This window comes from Myotis nattereri (assembly GCF_964212035.1).
Source record: "Myotis nattereri genome assembly, chromosome: 6".
NCBI lineage: Eukaryota > Metazoa > Chordata > Mammalia > Chiroptera > Vespertilionidae > Myotis > Myotis nattereri.
Genome location: NC_138081.1, coordinates 57,366,401 through 57,381,143, shown reverse-complemented (window position 1 = coordinate 57,381,143; position 14,743 = coordinate 57,366,401). Strand labels below are relative to the sequence as shown.

The window sequence follows — 14,743 nt, the reverse complement described above, 5'->3', positions numbered from 1 at the left end:
CATGAATGGGTTGTCAAAACAAATCTCACACATAATAAAAAGAGCATTAATTAAACAACCATGCATGAAAGGCCATTAATGAAAAGACTACCCATACTGTGTGGCTGGAGCGGGATTTATAATGCACTTTAACTTTTAAGCAGGACAAGAGAATAATCCAGAATATTTTAAATAACATACAATCAGGATCAAATAATTAAAGACAGAAAAAATGCAACTGAGTGTCAGATTCTGGCATTAACCACAGGTAAACTGAATGTATTTCCAGAAATACAAGCATCCATATTGAGGAAATGGTTTCATCGGCTATAGAGTTTAATAATTCTACTATTAAGCTCCTTATAATAAAGATAACTATAGGTACATACTGGGAGTTTATCACATATTTAGTGCTTTATGTAATCAATCTAGAAGATATATACCTATACCCACATTTGCCTGGAGAGATTAAATAAATCCCTAGTGAGTGTCAGATGTAGGATATCATGCCAATACATAGTTTATGCATTTAATCATTATGTTAAGTGCATTGCTTTGATTCAACAATCCTTTATTTTCCTTATTAATGCTGCTTTTCAATTCTTTGGTCTTTATTTGTTTTTGTAATAAATTAAAATGAAGCAGAAACTCATAGTGTTCTGAAAACAGTCAAGGGACCTACAAAGCAAATTAATTTATAGTGTAGCTTCTAAACAGGTGTAATTATACTATTTAATAAATGAAACACCTATTTTTAGAGATAATAAAATCTTTCCACTGAACTCCAATAGAGCTATGGTGTATACAATAGGTTAATAACAATCAAAAGCAGTATTAATTTGTTGTCAGAAATTACAAAATTACAATTTTATTGCCAATCCTGAACAATTCTTCCACTAAAACAGATTTAATATGGAAACTGGGTATAAGAAAAATAAAGTGTGGAATTATTCCTAATTTAACTCCAATTAAGGTAGCATGTCTCAATACTATAGAACACACTACTTATGCATATATGCATATATGTGCAGACACATTCACTCATCTGGAAAGTTCTTCATGAAATTATTAAAGAAATACTCTGAATATGGGAGGCCAATGAAAGTGCTCATCAGCATGCATTCAACATTTAAACAACTGTAGGCACTGCCACAGTCATAAATATTACAGCAAAAAGAGAAATTAGAGTTATTTCAGCATCTGATCCCTTTAAAACTAAGACATTTAGCAGGAATGTCCAATCTAATCATATGTTTCAAACAACATTTTAAGTAATCTATTATATTCACTTGTAATTATCAACACCTACTAATAAGCTCTAAAGTTTATGTTGTTCTTTTTGCAATCTGTGCAGAGTTGGTGGAAAGGATATAAAAAAGTAAAGATGATTTATGTTTGCTACTTGTAAATATGCATGATGAAGTTCTAAGATCATTGAGTAGCAGAACAGTTCATGACCTTACATTTTGTTTGCTTCTAAAGGAAAATAACAGTTCTGTGTTGTCTTAAATAAAAGTCTAAAGCATTAAAGATGGCAGTAGAAGTAAATAACAGTAAACCTTATTTTTCTTTCTGATATAAGGAAAGAATCAACTACCATGTGATGTCTTCAATGAGCTCTTAAGATCAAAGAACAAAGTGATATTACTACTATTTGGATTTTGGAAAAGGAAAGGGAAGTAAATTAACAAAAGAAAATTTAGCTGACCAAAGAAGCTAATTAGTATAAATTGCATTGGCAACAAAAGATTAGCTTCCTAAAAAAATACATCATAGGGCATAGACCATTAACTGCCAAAGATATTCTAAATTAAGCAAAAGTTTCAGTGTACAGTATACATCTGTAATCAATGGACAATCATAGGAATAAAAATAATATCTCTTTTGATAGTCTAAAGCTGGACCCACCTCTAAAGAAAGCAGTAAGCATGAATAATAGATCTTTCTTAGCCACAATGCCAATAAGTATAACTTATTGTACAAAGCAGAGAGTCTGGGTTTTTTGTTTGTTTTAGAAATACCAAAAGATACTTTTAGTCAGCTATTTAGATAGAAGACATACAATTTTTGTTGCAATTATTTTTTGTCTAAGAAATTATACTTTTTTACGTTATACTTTTTTAAAGGACAATTTTTAAATAATATTTATCTCTGCCTACTTCTTTGTATCAAAAAATATGCCCTTCTTGATTTCCTTCAAATTGTTGCCTAACCAGTGGCTATAAACTTTTGCAGTGACAACTATGATCCATTATCCAGCACCTGACATGCCAGCTCAACATCACTATATTAACTGACTTTCGAATTTTCTTTCTCCCTGTGGGGACTTCTCTCCTAAGATTGATGAGGTGCAACATAGTGTTTAAGCTGCCATCCTGAGGTGACAAACAGTAAGAATGGTCCCTGCAAGGGATGGAGGAGGGAGGGCAAATGAGGGAGAGAACCACAGTGTATTCTGGAATAAAAGCAACCTCACACACTGGCTTTCCAAGGCAATTAAAACTGTTTCTCAGATTTTACATTTCAGTCAAACACATAATTTATTCTTCAATTAAAGTCCCCAAAGCTTCACTGGTACATGTGGAAAACCCAACAATTAGAGAAGATTAAACTTTTGTCCCTGAGACATTTTAGAGAAGTTAAGATAAAAGTTGCTGCTCCTTCCAAATTTAAATACATTGAGACCCTAATCACTTCTTATAATTCCCCAAATGGCATTATCGCTTACTTTTTAACTATTGAATTCACTCTGGCAGAGCTAGGGTAATAAAACCCATCATATTGTAATTTTCAGACAGCTTGATAGAACCAATGTTCTTAGTATAGATAAAGTGTAATGAAGCACTTTCTTTCCCATAGGAAAGTCTTTGACTCATATGCTCTGATGCCAACTAGCCTTCACATCTGCTGTTTCGCCATTGATAGCTGTAACTTGGCATGCAAAACTAGTGTCTGATGAAGCAGCTTTACTCAAAGGCACCATTTTATTTCTTGGAATGGGAACATAGTAAAATGGTGTTGGGTTTCTGTAGGCCTTATGCAAATCCCTGTAATAAACATAGAATCAGGCCTCACATACAATAAATGGTGTGTTAGATGAGGATGGGGAAGGGAGACAATCTTCTTGGTTAAAAATAATCTCCTTACTATGCCAATAAATTAAATGCATAATAAAAACTTGGCTTAAATATTTATTTCAAACTTAATGAATTAATATCAAAACCACATTAGACACTAATAAGACTATAACACTTTTAAAACACCAACCTTATTTTATAAAAAGAAATATTTCCATTTAATTTAAGATTAACAGTAATCCATTACCTACAACCAATAGTTTAATACTATTATTAAAGAAAAAATAATTTGTGAGAATTAGAGAAATAATATGGCTCTAAAAAGCTTTGCTGAGATATATTTTTTAGATGACTAGAAAAGGTTTGTGATGGAAAATGGAGAAAACATCAACATGAACAAATGAAAATATTAGTAATACATTCATCATTAATCTAAACCGGCTGCTCAGAAACATTGCTGTTCAATCACATAAAGCTTTTAAATTTTATTTGACTCCATTAAGTATGCAGAAAATTTAAAACAATAAACTAAATTATCCACAAACTTAATTCATGAAACAAACAAAAATTCTAAATAAAATTTCTATTTATTTTAAATATTCATAGTGGATGCATTATTACCTAATTAGTAACTTGCAAGCAAATTATCAAGAATAGATTTTGGCTTGGAAGCCTAATTATATTCTGTTTTCCATCATCCAAGTTAGAGCAAAATGTCATATTTGAGGAGCATTTTTGTTTCAGTTTAGATCTATAGGGAGATGAATATTGAGCAATCACAAAGTGACACAAGGGAAGAATCAATTAGAATTGTGCAATAATTTGTTACCATCAGTTTATATAAGTACATTATTTTTTTCCACAAGGAGGAAAGGAATGACAATAGTTCACTAAATATTTTTGGATAGTACAATAAGCTCAGACAAGAAAACTACAAATCTCAAACTGTAGCTTAGAACCTAACAATATCTACCTATAGAGTAAGGTACTTCATCTATTCTTAATTTGTTTCCCATCATGTAAACACTAAAGTCACATGGACAACTCTTCAACTCTAATATGCCCCCTTATAGGTCTTCCCTAATTTTCTTCCCTCCCCCCACACCCCTAGTAAATGAACCTGCAATAAAGATTTATAAAGGAGAGCTGAATATATTCACTCCCTCAGTCCCATAGAATATATATTTTTCTCAATGTTTACTCAGAGACAGAAACAAAAAGTTAGGGTAGACCCCATCATATTTCTGTGAGAGAGGAAAAAGCTCTAACTCTTCATCCTGCTTCCTGGCAATTCTCATGCATACTTATTGAGGAACGGTATCAGAGTGAAAATGTAATTAGATTATTTACTTTCAGCAAATATCTATTGAAAGGTACTTAAAGACAATTCAAGGAAATAATCCAAAAGAAGTTAGAATATGGTCAGCAGATTACTTTATGCCTCTGTCTGATATTTTGTGGCGTCTGTGTTTCAGAAAAGAAAATATCTACCCTAATATGAAAGAAAGGGGAGTGGATGCATTGAGACACACATGCACACCTTAAATTTACACAATGCTACTATATATGTCATTTATCTCTCAATAAAAATAAACAAAATAAAGTAAATTCAAAAGTAATTTTAGATGATCTTTCTCATCTTCGAAAACTATTATAAGTCAATTTTCTGCATATGCAAAAAGGAACTTTCAAAATGTCTTACCATCAATACAGCAAGAGAAAAATAAACACTTGTTTCAGAAAACAGCTTCCAGTGTGAAAAGTACACTAATAGATGCCATTTTCAGAATTTACGTTTCTAATGTGAAAATCTCTTCATAATAAATATATTATGCTTGCATTACCAACACTATTCTACATAAGAACAAACAAGAGTAATGTTTTGCAGAAATTGAGAAGAATATGGGAAATGTAAATCCCTTTTAATTGCATGTGGTAAACTGCCAAGTTTTTACATTGTATTTGTCAACTCAAAATGGCATGTTCTTTTGGCATTTGAAAAGCAAAAATAAACCACTCATTCTTTCAAAAAATTATTTCAGGCATGCTATACACGCAATCCAGGCCTAGAAACTTATAATGTCACCCGGCATAATTTAATTTCAGGAGACCATTGAACCTAGAAGCTCGGAATAAGTAGCAGACTGTAAAGAACATGTTATAGCTGTATCTGCCCTAATGGCTCAAGGCAAATGGTTTAGAAGTTTAATATGATCAAACATTTGAGGTCATGTGGGTGAGCCAAAATGACTAATGCACTTAGTTATTCTGAATAGTGATGGTTATGCCATGATGTCTTTGGCTATTACTTTTATTGTTGATACTGTGAGTCCCTGGGTTATTGCTTTCATAATTAATAAGACACTTAACCTCTCCATGGCCCAGTTTCTTCATCTGTTAAATGAGCGTAATGATAATTGCTTTCTACCTTCCTTAGGGGTTACTGGGCAAATAAAAGAGCTGGCATTTAGTATATACTTCGAGTTCACCTAAAGAGGGGGACTATGCACAAAGAAAAAGAACACAAACAAACCCTCTTTGCTGCTAGGAACCAAAAGATAAAACTTTCCCCTAGCTGGATCAATCCACTTGATCGAATTCCCAACACCATAATCTACACTTCCAAATAATCTGACTCTTAATCCAAGGTTAAAATGAAAATGCCCTAGAACAGTTACATATTTTGAAGAAACATTTATGGCTCTCTACAGAATAGCAAAATTTTGTAAGTAATCAAGCATTCCATCCAAAACCCTCTGTCACAGGTATTACATCAATTAATGCAATATTCATTGTTCCAATGGATAACTGTACAGAATTTGGCAAAAAAGTGAGTGGCTGCCATAAAGAAATGTACATTTGAGCACTGATTTAGGCTCCCATACCAGATGGCAATGAAATCATTAGAAGAGGCTGGATAAGCCAGAATCTGTGAATATATGGACAAAAATATTTTAAAAGTGTGCCTTGTTGTAACTTGGAAGATAAAAAAAAATGCACTAATAATCTTTTAGACTTGGCCAAAAAAATTATCCAGACAAAATGACAAATATTTAAGGTATTTGCTGGTTATTACATAGGAAATATTAGCTACATAATAAAAGTAGTAAAAGAAAGACATATAATATTAACAATAATAAGAACAACAATGAAGGAGGTGCAGGAGGAGGGCAAGAATGAAGGGGGAGAGGAAGAAATAAATTTAAAAGATCCAGGCTGTTCGCAAACATAATTTAGAGGTGATACAGAGTTAGAAATTGCATGGTTGGGTAATGAAAATGTTTCTAATCTTCAGTGTTCTAAGTAAGTAAAAGTTCTCAAAATTGTTCCCATATGATGTCAAGCCTCACTAAATATCACATTAATCATGTTGCCTTGAAGTGCTTTATTATGACCTCTTAAAAAATTAGGGCAAACCCTTGTAGATTTTCTCCTCTGGATTAAGACCTGCTTGCCCCAAATAGCAATGATTAAAACTACAGAGAGACACCTCCTAAAAAAGGATTGTGGGTGTGGGTTGTAGATTGATTATAAATGGACTCAATAAATATTTAAAGGCCATACAGGTTTAGCAGAAATGGTACTGGCAAAAGCACTGGCCCTGGTGCAAAAGAAACAAAGTCTGTTCCCAATGTAGAAAGTCTCGGGCATCAAGTTTCCAGGAGTAGGACAGCTGACCTGTAAGCTAAATAAGGGTTTATATTACATGTCGCTAACAGGTTGTGATTTTGTTTTGTTTTTAAGTAACAATATTGTAGCAGTCAGTCACTAATAACATATGTAGAGTCTGTGCTAGGGCAAGTGTGAATAATATAGATTCAATCCTGTCCCATGCTGTCCAGTGTAGTGCTGATACAGAGGAACCAAGCAAATATAGTTTGGTAAGTATTAAGTTGTGTGTCATTCTGAGTACCTTATTTGTCTCAGCACATAAGCACTGTATCATCTCATAGTATCACAGAAGAAGGGTGAATACACCATAATAAAATATTTTGAGAAACTGAGACCATATTCACATAACTTTTATTACAATTTATTGTTATAAAATTTCTCTATTATTATTAGAGTTATTGTTGTTAATCTCTTACTTTGCTGAATTTATAAATTAAAATGTCATAGGTATGTATGCATAAGAAAAACAAATATATAGAATTTGATACTATCTGCAGTTTTGGGCATCTACTGGGGGGTCTTGTAACATATCACTCAGGGATAAGAGATTACTATATATTATTTGAAAATACATGATCTAGAAAAGAGCTTCTAAAAATTGCTCCGCAGACTTTTCTTTATTTCACTTATGAAATTATTTCATTTTCATGATAACAATAGTCAGAAAAATGAATCAATTTAAATTTTATAAACATGGTGTGATCTCATTTAATCTATTTTAAAATAATTTACCCTATTATTGGTCATAGAAATATAATTTCTTGACAATGTTTAAAATCATTCTAATTCTAAAATTTTCAATTAGACATGTAGTAACATCTATAAAATATGCTTTTACTAAGTGCATAGCCCAGTGGTCGCCAAACTCATTAGTCAACAGAGCCAAATATCAACAGTACAACGACTGAAATTTCTTTTGAGAGCCAAATTTTTTAAACTTAAACTATATAGGTAGGTACATTGTTATTAACTTAATTAGGGTACTCCTAAACTGGCCTTTGCTAAAAACGTCCACAGTCTGATTGAGGTACGTTCGCTAAAGTCGACCCCTTCCAACTCTCCCATCCACACTCATCTTGTATACTTGTTTCGTCTATCTTTTGTCACCCGTGCGTGATTTGCGGACGCGCCTAGCACTAACCACTGCACAATGAGACTGCTGACTGACTGGCTCACTCAACTCCTGCATGAATTGCTTGCGGCCTGCCCGCACCGCGTCTCCTGTCGCCCGACCCGACCGACACCCCCCACTTCTTCTAACGCCACTTCTCCAAAATAGACCCGCCCAGGTTGAAAACCTACTTCTGCGCATGGGCCATGAAGTTTCAATCGCACTGTATGTGTGCGCCCACACGTAGTAATTTGTGGAAGAGCCACACTCAAGAGGCCAAAGAGCCGCATGTGGCTCGCGAGCCACGGTTTGCCGACCACTGGCATAGCCTATCATGCAGGGCTTTTTATTTAATATTAAAAATATATTGTGAGACTGGTCCTGTTAGTCATTCCAATTTAGAAATGAAGAGTCAGAGGTTTGCAAATTTGAGTGTCCTATCTTAATACAGCCAATAGGTGGTGGAGCTTGGAATTAAGTTCAGGTTTCTGTGATTTCACAGTTTTGTTTTGTGTTTTTTTTTAATTATTCCCAATAAGTATTCCAAATTACCGACTCTATGTTTTCAGAAGTATTAAGTGATTTACATTAGCTATTTTACACCATTTAATTGTCATTTTAATATGTGGCAGAAATTTTTTAATAACTACAAAAAACATGTATTTCCTTGGATACCATCTTTTTTGGAAGACTATATTTGTACGTGAGAAAAGCTAGACATTTTAGTTAGGCCAAGCTCAGGAGAGAGGCTATAGAACTTGGAAAACATGAGTCATGGGTTGCATAATAAAAAGGGGATTAGGCATCAGCTTGTAAAATGTCTGACTCACTTTGGAAATAAAGGGATTCTCAAAAGAGACCAAAATGTTTATGGGTTCTAGTTGAGTTATTTTTGAGCCTGTAATCTATATGTATTCATTCTTCTGAATTTATACTTTAGGGAAAAAAGAATATGCTTGTTTCCTTGACAACATTTTGTATAGTAGTGTTCTGCCCTGGGGTGAGATTTCAATTCTATAGTACCAAGTTCCCAAATTCCTGGAGGGTTTTGATTCCTCCTTATTAGTTTTTCTTTATTTTTTTATTTATTCTTTTTTTAAAAAAAGGTTAAGACATTTTCAAATTTATTAGATAGTGCCAGACTGTTTTCCAAAGTGGTGGCACTGATTTACACTCATATCAGCAGTATATCAAAGGTCCAACTATTTCTCACCCTTGCTAGCACTTTGTATAGAAAGACCATTCCACTTGTGCTGTTCTGTTTGCTAAATAACCACAATCTTATTCTGATTTTAGTTTTTAATTTCCTCCTTATTAATGAGGTTAAAGATATTTCCATAAGTTCATAGTTTATATATATTCCCTCACTCCATAAAATGCATATTAAAAATATTTTGTCACTTTTGATTACTAGGAGTCCTTATATATTATAGACACTTGTTCTTTAAAGATCATGTCTTGCAAACATCTTCTTTCAGTGTAAATCTTATCTTTTTATGCTCTTTATTGTAATTTTTTAAATTTATTTATTTATTTTATTAAATTTATTGGGGTGACATTGGTTAGTAAGATTATATAGATTTCAAGTGTGTTTTTTATAAGGTTCTTAGGCTCCCAGCTAATTGACTATCCTATCTAATAATGGACAAAGATGCAAACTGACCATTCCTTCACTACACCCACCATGGGTTAATCAGAGTGATATGCAAATTAACTGCCAACAAAGATGGCGGCTAATTTGCATACTGCAGGTGAGGCTGGCAGCACAGGACACTGCCTGCGGGACCTGGGCCCTTGATCCCTGACCTGGTGAGGCAGGGCCGGCAACACACGATGCTGGTCCCAGGACCCGGGCACGGATCTCTGACCCTGTGAGAGAGCAAAGCAGCGGAGAAGGGAGAGGCCCAGGTGGCAGAGAAGGGAGGGAGCCGAGGGCGAGGAGGCGAAGGGAGGGAGTGAGGCAGCGGTGAAGGGAGCGAAGCCTGCCTCGGTGGGCTTTGCTCCCTTCTCTGCTTCGCTCCAGTCTCAGGAAGCGGTATTCTTGCAGGAATCTTCCTGCAACAGGCCTCTAGTCTAAATATAATTAAGAACATATTAGTGATGCCATACAGTTGTCCATTGTTTCAATGAAATAACACCGAAAAATTATCAGCTGCTCAATTTTGAGCTATTTCACCAGTTTTGGCTTTACATGTATTCCTTGGAAAAATATGTGTGATGTAGACATGAAGAAGAAAGAGCCCTTCTTGGAGACAATATACTCGTAAACTCAATGAATACAGTCAAACATGTTCTTTGGAAAAGGAATTACTTAACATTGAAGAATGGCAATATAACTGACTATGAAGTACTGAGGACTTATCCCCTATAAGAACAAGTATCATGAGGCAGCCTTTCTTGCTTATAGTAACAAAACTATACTATTCTTTGAAATACTATTACAAAACTGAGCATTCCAGAACAATTAGCTAGCAGCAAGGTCTTGTTAAGTTAGTAAAAACACAATGGAAAGTCCTTTAGAAATGAATGCCTTAGGGTGTTTCCTAGAGTATTTGTACACATTCCTATTAATCAAGAAATAAAAGAATGATATTAAATAAACAGACTACACACTATCATCCCTGGTTTATTGAGGAGTTTCTTTTCTTTCTTTCTTTTTTTTTAAATCCTCATCCAAGGATATTTTTCCATTGATTTTTAGGGAGAGTGGAAGAGTGGAAAGATAGAAATATCAATGTGAGAAAAATACATCAATTGGTTGCCTGCTGCATGCGCCTACCAGGGTTGAGCCTGGGAAGATCCTGTAACTAAGGTATGTGTGCCCTTGACAGGAATTGAACCCAGGACCCTTCTGTCCCCAGGCTGATGCTCTGTCCACTGAGCCAAACTGGCTAGGAAAAGCGTTTCAAAATAAGTATGCAATTGCTTCAATTCCAGATTTCCAGATGATTTTTAAAAATTTTATACCCATTGACTAGTATAAGCATATAGTTTAACAAGCCACAATATGAGGTTGAAATTAGTACCATTTAGGTCTACACTAAAATAACTAAAGAAAAGTCATCATTTAATGTATCCTTTTAAATTCTAATTTCAACAATAAGAATTCAGCATGTGATAGAGTTATCAACATAAGGTAATTATCAAGTTAGTGATTTATCACTATGTGGTTTTTATTATGACTAGTGTACATTCCAGAAAGCTTTCATTCCACAACTAGAAAGCCTATGCTGTAGGAAACATCGAATTGTTTCATGTCAATTGTCCCTGGGCGCTAGGAGCACCCTAGTGTGTGAGAAAGAAAAACAAGAGATGAAAGAGTACCAAGTAAAGTCAACAAGGAAAAGTGAAGGTAGGCAAAAAATGACACTGCAGAGAACAATTGAGCTTAAAAACAATAGAAGGTAAAAACAGAATACTGGAAGGACTGAAAAGATAAAAAGGAAAAAAATTTATAATGAGCAAGAAGGAGAATTTGTTTTCAAATTGATTTTCTAGACATAAACCTCGTTTGTAGTATATAAGAACTTTAACACAAGCTATTTGAGTCTTCTGCAAAACACAAATAAAGTTAAAACCCTGAAGCACTTGTGACCACAGAATCAATCACTTTTGTTATTAGATCACATGCGCTATTTTACAAACAACTGCAATAGTCCGTTGAATATTGTAATACAGTGGGGCCTTGACTTACGAGTTTAATTCCTTCTGAGACCGAGCTCGTTAAGGAGCTCGTTAACTCAAATTACTCTATCAACTCGATGCAAAAAATCTGCCGAGAGACAGCCGGTATCTCAAAAAACTCGTTAGTCGGGACACTCGTAAGTCAAGGCTTCATTGTAATTTAAATACATCACATACATATTCACTCCCTGCAAAGTTATTTACTCACAATGTTTATTTAGCATTTTCAACAGTTGATTTCTTTGTCAAAAAATTATAAGTAACCTCTATTAATTCTAAGTGTTAAATTAGGGAAAACTGAATTATTGCAATTAATATAGTCAGATAGCACGATACTGATCATGATATTTACTCATATTTAGTTATATTAAATATAAATATAAAATACCCATCCAATTAAATATAAAATACACATCCAATTAAATATAAAATACACATCCAAGCTTTCTTTAATCTAGCTGTTAGACCCCCCAGAGCAAGGACCATGGGCCAGGTACAGAAGCTCACCAGGGCAGAACGCCCCAGATGCCTGACAAGGGGCAAAACTGGGAAAAGCAAGAACCTTGCCTTCAAGGGTAACCCATCCTCCCCTATCATGAGGTTTGGACCCCTGATCTTTCATATCCCTGGTCAGGAGGTTTAGACCCCCTGCCCTTTTCCTCCTTAAAGATGACATCTGGGCCTCAGCTGTATTTCAGCTCCAGGCCCAGAAAGCAGCAAAACGCGACAGGTGGTGCCCTTGCTGCCACCAATCAGTGGAGACCATGACCCTGAAAGAGCACACCTGGAAAGCTGATGAATATTCTATTGTGGTCTTCCCCTGAGACCTCCCCTAAGATTTCTACCTTCAAGAGAGAGGGATATATGCTCAGGACAAGGGACCCAGCTCAAGCTCTCCCTCCAAGGAGCACACAGGAGCCGTTCCCGTTCCCCTCCCTTCCCCCATAGGCATGTATCCTCTCACCTCTAAGGGACCCCGTGAGATTGCAACCAGGGGAGCAAAGGGCAGCAGAAGCTAGACCTGGGCTAACCCCCGAACCTTGCTCCAAGGCCCCCTTTTCTCTGTGTAGCCCCTTCCCTTTGGGTATCCCCATTTCCATCCCCTTTTCCTTAAATAAATACAATATTCTTTAATCACCGTCAGTAGTTGCTATTTAGCCTGCCCGGGCACCACAGTTAACCTTTCACTAGCCAGATGAGAGATTCACTTTGAAAATAATTAAATTGTAAGCATTATACATATTTGACTAAACAATAAAATTTGTCTCATTCTTTGGATATTTAGTGTCTTTTAGAACTCTAAACTAAAAGCTGATTTAGTTTTGTAAGAATTTTTACAAAGAAAATTACATAATTATTTGGCTAAACTGCTGTTTCAAGTCACATAAAACCCAGATCCATGATTGTGGGAATAGTCTTCCATATGTCCAACTAAACCATAATTGCCTTCAGAGTGAGAACTAGATACTATTTGCTGTAGAATAGCCAACATATAGTGCAATTTCTGGCACTCAATCAGCACTTGATGAATGAGGAAATTATTTTATAGTCTGGGTCAACTATTTTAAAAAAATTCTACTTCTACTGCTTATTTATTTGGACTGCAATTGCATTTGTGTGAACAGTGAAGGAAACACAAAGTTAAATTTGGTCTACTCTGGTCCAGTGAGATCAGTTGTTGAAAGTAGAAAAAGATAATAAAGAGGAAAACAAGGCACTCTATGTGCCTGGAATTTTGTACAACCACACCTTCCACTTAAATGTTCTGCAGGATTGTCCCTCTGGAAACCATTGCAAGTCCAGTGGGGTAGCCCATTTTCAGACTCTGTGCCACCCGGAATATTAAATGGATGAATGTACAAACAACAAGAACTGTTTCTGATTTTCTCTTTCAGCCCTTATTTTCCTTTAGGCTTCTGAAAAGTAAACTCTGTCTCATCTTAACAAAGAAATGTATGCATGGAAATAGTCTCACATGTAATCAATCATTCTATTCTTTTGGAATAACCAAGATGTGTATCAATTTTCAATAAATATATTACATTATTTTACATTTGAAGATAAAACTTAGTGAGAGGTGGTAGGGTGACTTACCGTTGAGAAGATTTCCCTCCAAACAAAATTATTAGAATACTTATAAAGCAAAAACTCCTTGCCATTTGCAGTATTGAAATGCTTTGCTTTGATGACCATATATTTGTTGTATACCTGTCCATTCCTGAGGGATATGCTATTGATTGCTCCCCATGCATAACAGTGCTGCTATCCTCTTACATTCATTACTAGAGAAATATTTCTTTTTCGCACTCTATCATTCTAACACATTAATTTTAGATAACCAGTAGGGCTTACCTTGAAAAAGGTCATAGTTGCACCATCCTCGACTGCGCCGTACTCTATCTTGGTTTGTTTAGCTAAATCATCGGCAGAGTCAATAGGGGATTCCATCCGCTCCACTGTCAGAAAGGCGGCTAAGTTAGCAGTATACGAAGAAATGATGATAAGTGTGAAAAACCACCAAATGCCTCCCACTATCCTGGTGGAGAGCGCTTTGGGCATGAGCTCAGAACCTAACAGAGATTTGGGGGAAAAGGTGAAACGAATACAGAGAATTTGATCAGCAGTCAGGTACTTTTGGTCACAGTGGCAGAACGGAATCACTGTGTAATAAAAGCTTTAATTATTAATTGACATATTGCTTTAGTTAAGCAGACAACAACCACTGTGAGTGCAGAGACCAACTGGAGTTAGTAGGCAGTCTCTCAGGGCTTTGTGTGTAGGTATAGTGACAGGAGACTCAAGTTCTTCCTGAGACACTGTAAAGTAGTAATTGAATACTGAGTGAAAAAAAACTTTATAAAAATAGAATTAGAAGAAAAATCTTCTCTCCGTTATAAACCATATGTACAGTGTTTCATATTCTTGTTAGTTATGTGGATTTTAGAATAAATGATTTAACGTATATTCAGTAACATTTCTTAACAAGTTTTCTGTAAAGTTTAATTTCATGTATATGAAGCTCCTAAACATTGTCTATCCTGCCATTTCAAAAAGTAATGTTGTGTAAAAATAATTCCAATACCCATGTTTCTTGAGATACAGGGTTTTAGTCCAGTTTTTATTTTAAAATAAGTAGTATATTATTTCCTATATATAAAGAAATGTCTCCCATCACTATAGTTGCCTCAATGCAGAAATCAGAATAAGTAGTTAAAGTGTC

The 14,743-nt window shown here is 35.0% G+C and overlaps 1 protein-coding gene across 2 annotated transcripts in view; it reads right to left on the bottom strand.

Annotated features, from left to right (window-relative positions):
* Positions 1-14,743, bottom strand: part of GRIK2 (glutamate ionotropic receptor kainate type subunit 2) — a 565,655-nt gene that overhangs the window by 90,438 nt on the left and 460,474 nt on the right. For both annotated transcript variants that reach the window (XM_081093994.1, XM_081093993.1), the window contains one exon: positions 13,876-14,093. In XM_081093994.1, the coding sequence (XP_080950120.1) occupies positions 13,876-14,093 (218 nt within the window). The remainder of the gene's footprint in view (positions 1-13,875; positions 14,094-14,743) is intronic.